Source organism: Macaca fascicularis, chromosome 9, assembly GCF_037993035.2.
Source record: "Macaca fascicularis isolate 582-1 chromosome 9, T2T-MFA8v1.1".
Taxonomy (NCBI): domain Eukaryota; kingdom Metazoa; phylum Chordata; class Mammalia; order Primates; family Cercopithecidae; genus Macaca; species Macaca fascicularis.
Genome location: NC_088383.1, coordinates 64,836,063 through 64,848,337, shown reverse-complemented (window position 1 = coordinate 64,848,337; position 12,275 = coordinate 64,836,063). Strand labels below are relative to the sequence as shown.

The 12,275-nt window shown below is 44.1% G+C and overlaps 1 protein-coding gene across 18 annotated transcripts in view; it reads left to right on the top strand.

The window, feature by feature from the left end:
* The first annotated feature begins 2,097 nt into the window (after positions 1 to 2,097).
* Positions 2,098 to 12,275, top strand: part of NRG3 (neuregulin 3) — a 1,122,850-nt gene continuing 1,112,672 nt past the window's right edge. For all 18 annotated transcript variants that reach the window (XM_045361990.3, XM_045361994.3, XM_074001660.1 and 15 more), the window contains exon 1: positions 2,098 to 3,060. In XM_045361990.3, coding sequence (XP_045217925.2) covers positions 2,238 to 3,060 — 823 coding nt within the window. In that variant the 5' untranslated portion in view covers positions 2,098 to 2,237. The remainder of the gene's footprint in view (positions 3,061 to 12,275) is intronic.

Sequence of the window (12,275 nt, the reverse complement as noted above, 5' to 3'; positions counted from 1 at the left end):
AGTCCTAGCACCCACAGAAGGTAGAGACTGGGTCAGTTTTTACTTAAGAGGGCAGTGCTTTACATTGGAAAGCCAAAGGAATTTGGATTCAAATAATTTCTTTTTTTTCTTTTTTTTTTTTTTTTTTGCAATTTTTGGAACCATAATTCAGCACTACTAGATTAAGGCATGCTCCATCAAACTAAAAATCAAAAGCTTTCCTATGGGGAAAGTCTCAATGTTATAGCTGAAAGAGGTGACAGCCGCATTACTGCCATCAAAAATAATTTATTAACCGTGTGTGTGCAAAGTACTCTGGTAGGCACTAAACCCCAGGGGCTTCCTGTTTCAATGCATCCTCTGCTCTCTGCAGTCTCTTCAGTGTAACGTTTGGTTCTCCACCTGTGAATAAAATGGATACCTTGAAAACTTCATCTTTGTGGAGACTATCACAGGACAAGAGAATGCGGGCTCCATCATCCACATCAATCAGACAGTGCTGGGAAAATGTATTAGGAAGCTGCCTTTCTCAACCTTATATTCGGAAGCTGCCTTTCTCAACCTTATATTCTTAACGTTTGTAAATAAAAACCCCTCCTCTTCGGTTTCCACTTTAGGCCAGGAAATCTGGGGAGAGTTGCCAAGCCAGGTTTTGCACTATCAGCATATATCATGCTAACACCAGCTCTTTGCCCTTTGCCTCGGCAGGTTCCACGCAGCGCTGGAGAAATAGGTACACAGGTGCCTTCCCAGCCAAGGGAAGAAACCAGCAACGGAATTTCGGAGTCCAACCCCAAATCGTTTTACATTTACCTCTCACAAACACTTGCCTCTTAACGTGTGTACCTGTGCGTACATTTACACGTAAAGACAGTATTTTAAGGCAAGTTCACATAAATGGCTTGGAGATATCTGACAGGCCTGATTACACAAAGGTCTTCTGCACCACCTGCATCTCTCAGGAACTCAGGCAAAGGTGGCCTTCCATCTAGCCGCACCGCCATCCGGCAGGGGAGGGCACGGGCACCCTCCCACCAGCATCCGCCCCCGCCCCTCGCCCAGCAGCGTCAGTCTCTGACCCCACTGGATCCGTACAGGAGACGGGCTCACAATCGGTAGGGAGCTGCTTGTGCCAACCCCCGGCAAACGGGGGTTTGCTTGGATCATTTATTTATCTTGTGTGCATTAAGAAACCAGCATTAGGCGCTGGTGGGAGGCGCTACTCTGCCTGAATCCCAGCCCGCCGCGGCGGTTCTGCACACACACACGCACCCGCCTGGCAGCCAGAGCCCGCCTGGAGACGCCCTCGGCCCGGGGTCCGCGTCCCCGGGGACCCCCGACGCAGTCTCCCGCTTTCGTCCCCCACGCTCAACCGGGCAGGGCGCCGGGGCGTGATTTCCGATCCTCTGCCTGCTTGTCGAGTCCCTCGGAGGCGGGTCAGACCGCACCCGCCGCGGGCGCCCGGTGCGCCCCCAGCCCCTGGCTCGCGGCGGCTACAGCGGCGCCGTTCGCTGGAGTTTGACTCTCGGGCGGCGGCGGCAGCGGCGCGGAGCAGCGGACGGCTGGAGCGAGGGGAGCCAGACCGCTAGCCCTCCGCGCTGCGCTGGGATTGGTCTCTCCGGGAGAGTGCTGGCCGAGGGTTGGCTGCCGGCCGGCTGAAGAACAGGTGCACCTCACCGCCCGGGCTCGCCTAGCAGCCGCCGAGGATCGCGGCGGCCAGGCCGGCCCTCTGTGTCGGAATGCGGCTGGCTGGCAGCTGGCACCCCGCGACCGGCCGGCGGGGCCACTGAAGGCGGTGCGAGGCCCAGGCGCGGCGCGAACGGGCGCCCCAGGGAGCGGGTCGGGCGCGGTGCCCCGAGGATGCCGGCGCGGCTGGAGCGCACGCAGGCGGCGGGCAGCAGCAGCAGCAGCGGGTGCGGGGCCCCGGCGCGCAGGAGGCCGCTTGGCGGGCTGCAGACGCGCCCCGCCGCTCTCTGACCGACCGGAGGCGCCGGGGGCCCGTCTCGCCCCTCTTCCGCGCTCCTCACCGCCCCCTCCCCGGCCCCGTCCCCTCCCCCGCTCTTCTCCTCCCCGCCCGCCGCCCGCCTCTCGGGGGGAGGGGCGTGGGGGCAGGGAGCCGATTTGCATGCGGCCGCCGCGGCCGCTGCCTGCGCCCGAGCCCGCCGCCGCCGCCGGAGCCCGCGCCCGCGCCCGACCCGCGCGGCCCCATGCCTCTGGCGCGGCCCTCGGGGGGGCGAAGCTGAAGACCGGCTCCTAGGATGAGTGAAGGGGCGGCCGCTGCCTCGCCACCTGGTGCCGCTTCGGCAGCCGCCGCCTCGGCCGAGGAGGGCACCGCGGCGGCTGCGGCGGCGGCAGCGGCGGGCGGGGGCCCGGACGGCGGCGGCGAAGGGGCGGCCGAGCCCCCCCGGGAGTTACGCTGTAGCGACTGCATCGTGTGGAACCGGCAGCAGACGTGGCTGTGCGTGGTACCTCTGTTCATCGGCTTCATCGGCCTGGGGCTCAGCCTCATGCTTCTCAAATGGATCGTGGTGGGCTCCGTCAAGGAGTACGTGCCCACCGACCTAGTGGACTCCAAGGGGATGGGCCAGGACCCCTTCTTCCTCTCGAAGCCCAGCTCTTTCCCCAAGGCCATGGAGACCACCACCACTACCACCTCCACCACGTCCCCCGCCACCCCCTCCGCCGGGGGTGCCGCCTCCTCCAGGACGCCCAACCGGATTAGCACTCGCCTGACCACCATCACGCGGGCGCCCACTCGCTTCCCCGGGCACCGGGTGCCAATCCGGGCCAGCCCGCGCTCCACCACAGCACGGAACACTGCGGCCCCCTCGACGGTCCTGTCCACCACGGCCCCGTTCTTTAGTAGCAGCACGCCGGGCTCCCGACCCCCGGTGCCAGGAACCCCAAGTACCCAGGCAATGCCATCCTGGCCCACTGCGGCATACGCTACCTCCTCCTACCTTCACGATTCTACTCCCTCCTGGACCCTGTCTCCCTTTCAGGATGCTGCCTCCTCCTCTTCCTCTTCTTCCTCCTCCTCTACCACCACCACACCAGAAACTAGCACCAGCCCCAAATTTCGTAAGTAAACACTGTGTCTCAACTATGATTTACTACTGGGTTTCCTTTCTGCCCTCCTGCTTTTTCCCTCGCCGCCTGCCTTCTAGCAACCCCCCTCCCCCATCCCAGGTTTTGGGGCAGAGTGAGAGCTAATTAAAACTGGCCACCAGAAGGGAGGGTGCCAGCCTGCCCTGTTTCTGGGGGGTGGGGGCGTGTAGAAAGGGGAGGGAGATTGTCAGGCTCCACTGGCCCCACTTTTGCGGGTCCCAAATGAGAACAGATCTCCCAGCTCCTTTCAAAGGGTTAACGCGAGTGCGATCCCTCCTCTCTGCAGACCTGCTGGCGAGCTGCCGGATCCCGCTCCAGTAGAGGGCCGGGGAGGGAGAGAGGGCCTTCCCCAAGGCACTGAGCCCCTTCTCCGCCTGCCGGTAGGAAGGAAAGAAAGCAAAGCACATGCAAAGTGACCGACGATAAACCACAGAAGGAAGTTATGTCCATGTGTGGGGTGACGAGTTGATGGAGATACGCGTTTAATGTAGCTGAGGACGCTTCCAGCAGCCCTGACCTGGGCAGGAACCGGAAAGGGTTAATTAGAAGCCATTGGGAGACTTGGGGAAAGGAGGCCATCCAAGGCAAAGGGCTAAACTGGTCACCTCCTAGCCTGCCCGTTCCAAGGTGTAGACATTGATTCTGTGACCGGCCAGAGTGAGTTAACTAGGAGGAAATAGGAAGGGAGCCCTGCAGAGCTGCCACCTCTAGGGTCCTGACGAAGGAGGAGTTTTTTTTTTTTTTTCAGCCCTGCCAAGCCTTTGCTTTTGTTCCGTTCCCATAGGTGGGGTGTGAACCTTATCTCCTCTCCCTCTGTGCCTGAAAAACATAGGCGAGTTGAGAGTTTTCTGCACTCAAGGGTGAGAACATCCATCCGTTTGGAAACATGTCACCGTTAGAATGTAGCATCTTCAACCTGGACTCAGTATGGGCCAGTATACCCAAAGCATGATAGCTTTCTGTTTATTTGTATAGAAAGTGCATATTTTCTCAAAATGTTTATAAATGTTTTAGGTGACTCATTGACCTCCCACCCCACCCCCCACCTTGTTTTTATTCTAAGGATATCTCAGGCGTCTTTTAAACTGATTTGATCAGGATATGGGAACAGTTTGTGCAACCTGTGAAGGTTATTTAGGACAAACTCCAGCCTGCTAGTTCAAGTTCTGTGCAAGGCTATTTTGCAGAAAACTGTCTGGTTATGCTGTCTTTATATTGTATTTGTGTTTTGAGCCATAGCATCTGGGAGAAGGGAAGAGTGTTCATCATTAACTCTTCAGTGATGGTGGGAATACCGGGTTTGCTTTCAGTCATCTGCTAATTTTTCATTTCCCTCACCTGTGATCTTATCCTGGGTGTTACTTAACCCTTGAAACTTTTTTCTTTTTAAAGAATTTAGTATATTTGTAAGTAAGGTCCAGGAGAGGGAAAGGAAAAAAAAAGCAAACCTACTTTGCTTTGGAAAAAACAGTCTAGAAGATAAATTGGGAGACAGGAAGGAGGGAAGGAAGGAATCTGCCACAAACCAGAATGGCAGTAGAGCCTGTAACTTGCTGCTTCTCTCTCCTTTGGCTGAAGCAGTCATTTTTGAGAGCACATTTTCTCAGGAGGTGTTTAGAGCCTCCACTCAATAAATCTAGCTTGAGTTTTGTAGAAGGATTAAGGATTCATGAGTGTATGTGTGAGCATATTCAGTGGATTGAAAATGAGTCTACTCTGAAGACCCCAGATTTTTGATTTGCTCTTTTGATGCAGTTGATATGAATAATGGAGTGTGGTATATCTCCAACCCTTGTATGCGTTAGGAGAGGAGGGGGACTACACATGGTAGGGGTATTTCATGTTCTTTCCCACTTGATTTCCTTGTGTTCCATTCCGGAGGTCTTTAAAGAAAAGCCCAAGGTAATTATTTCTACCCCTCTATGCTCTCTTCCTATATTCTGTGGACTGGAATGGCAGCCTGTTTAATAAGTAATGATTATTGACAGGGCCCTCAGCCCCAAGGAAAAGAGGGGAAAAAAATCTGTAAATGGTGTCAATGTTCACATAGACTTAGAAGCTGTATTTGTTTTATTTGTATCTTATGTTCAGTTCTTTCTCTTTTTTAAACCTTTACAAGAAGTTGAATTAAGGTATATAATACAAGTATGCAAAATCCAGCTGAAATTGACCTGGTTTGCATCTATAAACAAGGGAAATTTTAATGAAAGGTGGATTATGTAGTTTTCTTAAAACGTATTTAAATAGGCAAGTTGCATGGTGATTTGAAGAAAGAGGATAGTTTAGTTATTTTTTCATCCAAGATTGCAGGATGATTAACAAAAGGAAATTAAGATTTCATTTGAGAGATTATCAGCAATGCTACTGTAGGATGAAAAAAGCCTGAATCACTGGCGTTCATATTGTTTTTTACTTGTCTTGGTTATGCCCCTAAAATTCCCAGGAGAGAAATTTCCTTTTCCCCAGCTCCTACCTCCGTACTTTAGTGGGTCTTTCCTGTCCTGGTGCTTTTTTTTTTTTTTTTTTTTTAATGAAAGTAATGGATTCTGTTGTAGTACTTGAAAAATGGTTACGGATGATGCTTTGGTTTTTTTGACTAACCCACAAATTCTTTAATGGCCAGGATCTTTGCTTTTGCATTGGATACCTGAAGGCTTATGGAATGAATGTCTTTGTGTTCATCTTAGATCAATCAGAAGGATCCTGTCTGTAAACGGCAGCATAGCTCTTTGGAGTGGAAGAGGCTGGTTCACTGAAAATGAACATGCTTGCTAATGGATAATGGAATTTTTTCAAGCAAAAACTATTCTTGCTATGGGGAAGGCCCAGTTGGAGAACTGTTTCTAATTTTCTGTAGGAACAAAGACAAAGAAGGATTGAACTTGTAAGGCAGGAGGAGAAAGGAGGGTTTGCAAGTTGATTCTTCTCTTCCCATCCTCCATTGTTTAGGCTGTGAGCTGGACAAAAACTTTCTTCAGTGTTACTGGGATTCTTGGGTTTCCAGCTGCCCAGTACTTGCTTGCACTTCAGACTCTAAAAACGAGTATCTTAAACATATTGCCAGGGGAGATTATTTCACCAAAAACATCTTTGAAGCATTTTGTATTTGAAAGTATAGGTTAATTTGCAGGTTTTTCAAGCCAAAGGGAGGTCACTACAGACAGTAGAGAACAGTGATTTTGACCAATGTACAATCAGTGTTTCCCTTTTACACCTCCTTCAATTTCATTTTCAGATTTGAAATATAGTTGTCCAATGTTGCCAATGCAAATATGGATTGTTTTAGAGACACAGAATTCTTTTACTAAGCTGAAAATACTGTTTAACAGGTGGTAGCCTGGAGTCATTGGCTAAATTCAAATACTAAAGACAAAGAACCTATTTTAATAGATGTTTCCTTGGGTTAGATTTGGAAGGTATATGGTTAATTATAATGAACACACAAATATCAAATAGTGTATTTAAGAAGAAATAAATGTAGAATGTACATTTGATGTTTAAGCAAGGTATGGAGGCAATTTTAATTTAATCAAGTCTATTTAGATGAAACTTTACCTAGTCATACCTACTATAATTTTTAAGAGAGGCATTGATAAAATCATATTTTCTTATTTATTCTTTCCAACATTTTCCTTAAATTTTAAGAGTACACTTGTTTGCTGTATAAGCAGCCTCAGATATAATTTGTTTAAATAAAGTTACTCCTGTACGTTGTATTCTGTCTACATGAGTCTTGGCCTTCAAAGGCATCCACATAGAAGGTACTGACCCCAATCATGCATGGTAGCCAAAGTGAGAGGATTCAGTGCTCAGGATCAATATTTCTTATGAAATCCAATTGAGAACTTTTTTTTTATGAGCACATGCTGCAACCTGAGTATGTTTTGATTTTCTTTGGCCTTAATACAGGATTATGAGACTTTTCTGCTTTAATCAATTATGCTGTACAATTTTACTGTTACACACTTATGCTGCACTTCATGGTCCTAATTAAAAAAAAGAGGGCAGGGGTGGGTGTGTTAGCAAAGATTTCTTAGGGCCATTTTTAGTTTGGACTCGTTGGTCTCCGTGCATGAAGACAATGTGGTTTAAGCATTCCTCCCCAGTTCTTCAAACTGAGGTGAGGGATAGGAGGTGGTGTTGCTAATTGAGAGTCCCTTCTGCAGGTTTGATTTGTGAATCCAGTTACCTTTATATTTATGCTATTTTCAAAACCTGACCCAAAAAAAGCTGGTTTCTGGCCATTTCTCGCTGTTACTGAAGCTTTTCTAAATTCAGGTTGGGCCACAACAGCAGTGTTGGTGCAGTTTGAAATCAGTGCCATCCTGGGAGATCCAGGATGTAGAGGAATACCATCTCTCCTCTCTCTGGAGCTACTTTTTCAGCCCTTCCTCCCCTTTGTACACAATGAGAAGAAAGCTTATTTTCAACTTGCTTTTGTAGAAATTCTTTCCTCATAACCTCTCATCTCCAATGCCAAACATATCTCAATATTCTATCTGGGATGTCAAAAATGGAACATGAAAGTTGGCCCCGAAATATATAAGAGCAAGGGAATAGTCATAAATCTAAGTCTTTAAAATGCATTTGAATTGCTTCTGAATAGAACTGAAATTCATTTTTCTTTCTTTCTAGCTGTTTTTATCTTTAGACTCATGTGTTGGGTGAGGACAGAGCTGGTACTGCGTTGACAAATACATTTTGAGATCCTAGAAATTTTACTTTTCCACCCAAGAAAGTGTTCCCTCCAGAACCATATACATAGTGAAGTGAGCAATGGACTCTATTTGAAACTTTGCAATATCACAATCAAAACTTACCGAAATAAATGTTTCCTATTCATGCAATTATAAATAAAATCGTTAGACACATGTTTAGTTTGGTTTTCCATTTCACCCTTCCCCTAAGACTACCTGTACTCCTACCTTCCAGTATTTTATAGTTGAATCATGGCTCTGACTGAAGGCTCCTTTCAGGCTTTTGCGTTTTTTTTCCCCCCCTTTTTTCCTTAGCCTAGAGTACAAGGAGTCAATACTCATTAAATGAAATTTCTTAGATATGCTTAACATGTTGCTTCAAGTTGTTTTAAAAGTTAATCCTTTTGCTAAGTTAGACTGCTTAAATTGACGTAGAAAGTTAAAGAAAAAAAATACTCGTTTAGGGAATTGAGTTATTAAACTGTTGGTGATTTAAAACAATAATTAAGGATTCCAAAAACTTGATGGAAGCGAATGGTCATTTCTTTTCCCCCATAGATTGGTATATAAATCATATTAATTTTGATAGCATTTTTACCTGATTCCACAACACAGTTGAGCAACTGAACGTAAGCTATCATATACATTCATATAATTATATTTTCATAATACATGTCACATGTTTCAAATGTTTACTGAGTATCTGGGGGCATTGCAATGCCGTTAAGTAATTGGTTGATTCAGAAAGTTTGTAAAAGTAATGGTTCATAAAGAAGACAATTAAAATAAAACTTTTAATCACTACAACATTCAGCCTCCCATGTCTTGATGTAGGCGAAGGCTTTTTCTAAGTATGTGTCTACTGGTTTAAGCTTAGCATCTTTGCTTTTTTTTTTTTTTTTTTTTAAATTAGCCACATCTGTAATGACCAGCTTTTTTTTTTTTTTTTTTTTTTTTTTTTTTTTTAAGACACTAGTGAAGGAATCCGTATGCAGGTTCTTCATAAATACAATGATAAACCCTTGCCCTGGGAATCTCTTACAGTTTTCTTGTCTATGTGATTCGGTTTCTTTTTTTATTCTTTAAAAAACAACTTACCTTTTGGAGTTTCTTCAAAGCATTCAATTACATTTTAATAGAAACTACAATTATCTTTCATTTCCATAATCATATATCACTGGTTTACATAATATTTAAGTAAATTACATAATTAGAGTAAGAACAACTGACATAAACAAATCTATTATCCCAGCTGAGTATTGTTAAGTGCACGACTCAGCTGGCAGTTGCACTGGAGTGTAGGTTTCCTTGAGCTTGGCCTGGTGGCTGTGTCCCTTTCACTGTGCATTGGTGTGCTCCTGCCAGGCAGTGTGGTGACAGCCAGTTGGCTAAGAAGAGTTAGATTAAGAAAGTGATTCCTTTAGGAGGTAACAGTATTGGAAATGAGAGGCAGTCATGACCATAATTTTTAGGCACTCTCATGGAAGGGTAACAAATGTGTGTTTGTGTATGATACATATATATGTATATATATTTATAAACAATATTTGTTTGTATATTTCTATATAAAACCTCTAGCCATGAATTCTGTAATAGCTGTGCAACCTTTAGGAACTGATATAATCTCTCTGAAGTTTAACTTCCTCCCCTGGTATAATGAGTTTGATGACAATAACCTGACTTACATGCCACTCCCAACAGAGTTTATAAGCTGAAAAACAGTCACTGTTTTTATGTCAAGTGAAATGGTAAGTAGATAGACTGGTTATTTTCATCCAAGAGCACATCAGACTATTGAATTCGGTTGAAATATTGGAGCTGGTTTGTTACCTAGCTTGAGGGATCTTTCATCACAATGAAAGATTATTGTTCTTATATGCCCTTGGGTTTTTCCTATATTCCTCTCCGATATCCTGGCACACACAATGAAATATAGTGTGGAATTCTACCTCAAATCACCTTGGAAGTTGAACCACAAACTGGAGGTCATCATTTCTCATTCTTTGCTTGGTAGGTGTTTTTTAAAGCCTATTTCCAGCATACGTTTATCACAGAGAGGAGCTGAAATCTGGGAGAAAATGACTGAGATTGCTGAATGATCTGGAATCTGAAATCTAAAAATTCTTGATAAAGCAAAATATGTCCAAGGTGCCCTTTTGTGCCATCCCTACGCTGATTGTCATTGGGTCTTTAGATTTTGGAGAGAATTTGTATGAAAATAGGCAGTGTCTGCACTGCATTCCCTTGACCACTTAGCAGTTACTGTGAATTAGGTTCTCAAGAATTAATAGGTTGATTATATCCATCAAGGAGCTCTTTTAAATATACTGTTTGTGTTTGTACTTTGGGGAACTTTAATATTGGCATTTTGGAAATAGATTTCTTCAAATCTGTGTTTGTTGGAAATCTCATCCTGAATTGTATCTTAAAGTATTACCTTTTTTTGTTGTTATAAGCTTTTATTTCTCAAGACAAGCTGGTGATTGTACATAAATAATAGATTGCCATTCTCGGGCATAAAAAGGGATTAGTCAGAAGCAAACCTACAAACTGAATTCAGAATTAAGTTTAATAATGGAATTTTAGCAGCTTCCAGTGCTAAGATTTTGTCTTTGAGGCCTTTTCCTAGAAGTGATAGTGTGTATCATGGATGAGTGTGTATCATGGATGCGATATAGGCCATAAGAACATTTTTTTTGAAGAAAAGGTCAGCTGAATCCATGTAACTACTTTAGCCTTAATATGTTACAGCCAGGGTTATGGGAATAGCATTTTTATGCTAAAAGTTTGATAAGAATTCTTAAATATATCAGCCTTCCTCCTCAGATACCTTCCTATGACTACATGCAACCTCTGGCATGATTTCCTGTGAATTGCCAGGGAGCTGGAAATCCACTAAAAGAGAAAGCCACACCCTCATCATCATCAGATTTTCTGGATTTCTGTAGCTTGAATTTTACTTTTAGTAATGTAGAAGGATTAGTCGCAGAGAATCAGTCTTGGAAGGGGCTTAAGAATTTAAGTAATAATAAAAATGACAGCTGCCAAATGGAGGGTTACCGTGTGCCTGGGCATGTAGCACTCTACATTATTTGTGTTATTTATTTTTGAAATAAGGATAGAAAAACAATCATATCTAGGCCTGCAGCCTAGGTTTGGTTATCTCACTGATAGAGTTAATCAAGCTGGGCTTAGGATGTATAATTTGCCTAGGACTTGCAGAAATTGTTTGGATAATCAAGAAGATTGGAGGGGTGTTTTATAGGACAGGTAATCTCTCCCCACCTCATCCTTACTTACCTGACTCACTGTTATAGTGTCACTATATTCATTTGTACATTGCTTCTCTCAAGCACTTTACACATCGATAGTGGCATTTGCCACTATAAACTCCATAAATAGCTCACCTGCACTATACCTGTTCTTTTCTCAGATACGAAGGAATCTAACGAGAGAAATTGCCTGGATTTTCTGTCTAAGGAGAAATTCAGATGTTTCAGTAAAAGATAAAGAATATGTTGTCCTGAATGTTGTCTTCTTGTTTATTTTTTATGTTTTGGTGATGCATAATTGATATGCAATGGGCTCTCCATATCCTTGGGTTCTGCATCTGTGGATTTAACCAACCAGGGATTAAAAATATATTTAAAAATAAAAACAACAACACAACAATTAAAAATACAAATAAGAAACCAGTATAGTATAACAACTATTTGCATAGCATTTACACTGCTTGTAAGTACTCTAGTGATGACTTAAACTATATGGGAGGCTATCCTTAGGTGATATGAAAATACTAGGCCATTTTATATAAAAGACATGACATCCTAGGATTTTGATATCCTGGGGGAGAGGAATCCTGGAACTATTCCCCCTGGAATACCGAAGGATGACTGTACAAAAAATTGTACATATTTAATGTGTACATATCAATGGGTTTGGACATATGCATATACCTATTAATACCATCACCACAATCAAGGTACTTGAGGTGATATCCATCACCTCCAAAAATTTCCTTGTGTTCTCTTGTGGTTTTAATTTTGTTTAGGTAGAACATTTAACATGAAATCTATCTTCTTTTTTAAGTGTACACTATTGTATTGTTAACTAAGTACTGTGTTGTACAATAGATCTCTAGAGCTTATTCCTCTTGCATAACTAAATCTTTGTACCCATTGAGCAACAGTTCCCTACCTCTAAACTTCTGTTCCTTGATCTTTTTAACTCTCTATTTTCTCTTATGACTCCTTATAGATGATTCAATATAACAATCACAGAAAACAGTTACAAACTTTATTCCTCTGCTTCCTAAAATCCAGTCAAAATTGTCTTCTGTGCCCTTTCCAAACTTACTTTTGGTTACAATAGTGACTGCAGTGTATGCTGAGACTGATCAATGGAAAAGTGTTAGGGAGCATTTGGAATGATAGCCTTTTAGTTCTGTAGACACTAAAGTACTGACTCTACCAAATCAATGATGAGAGTTGG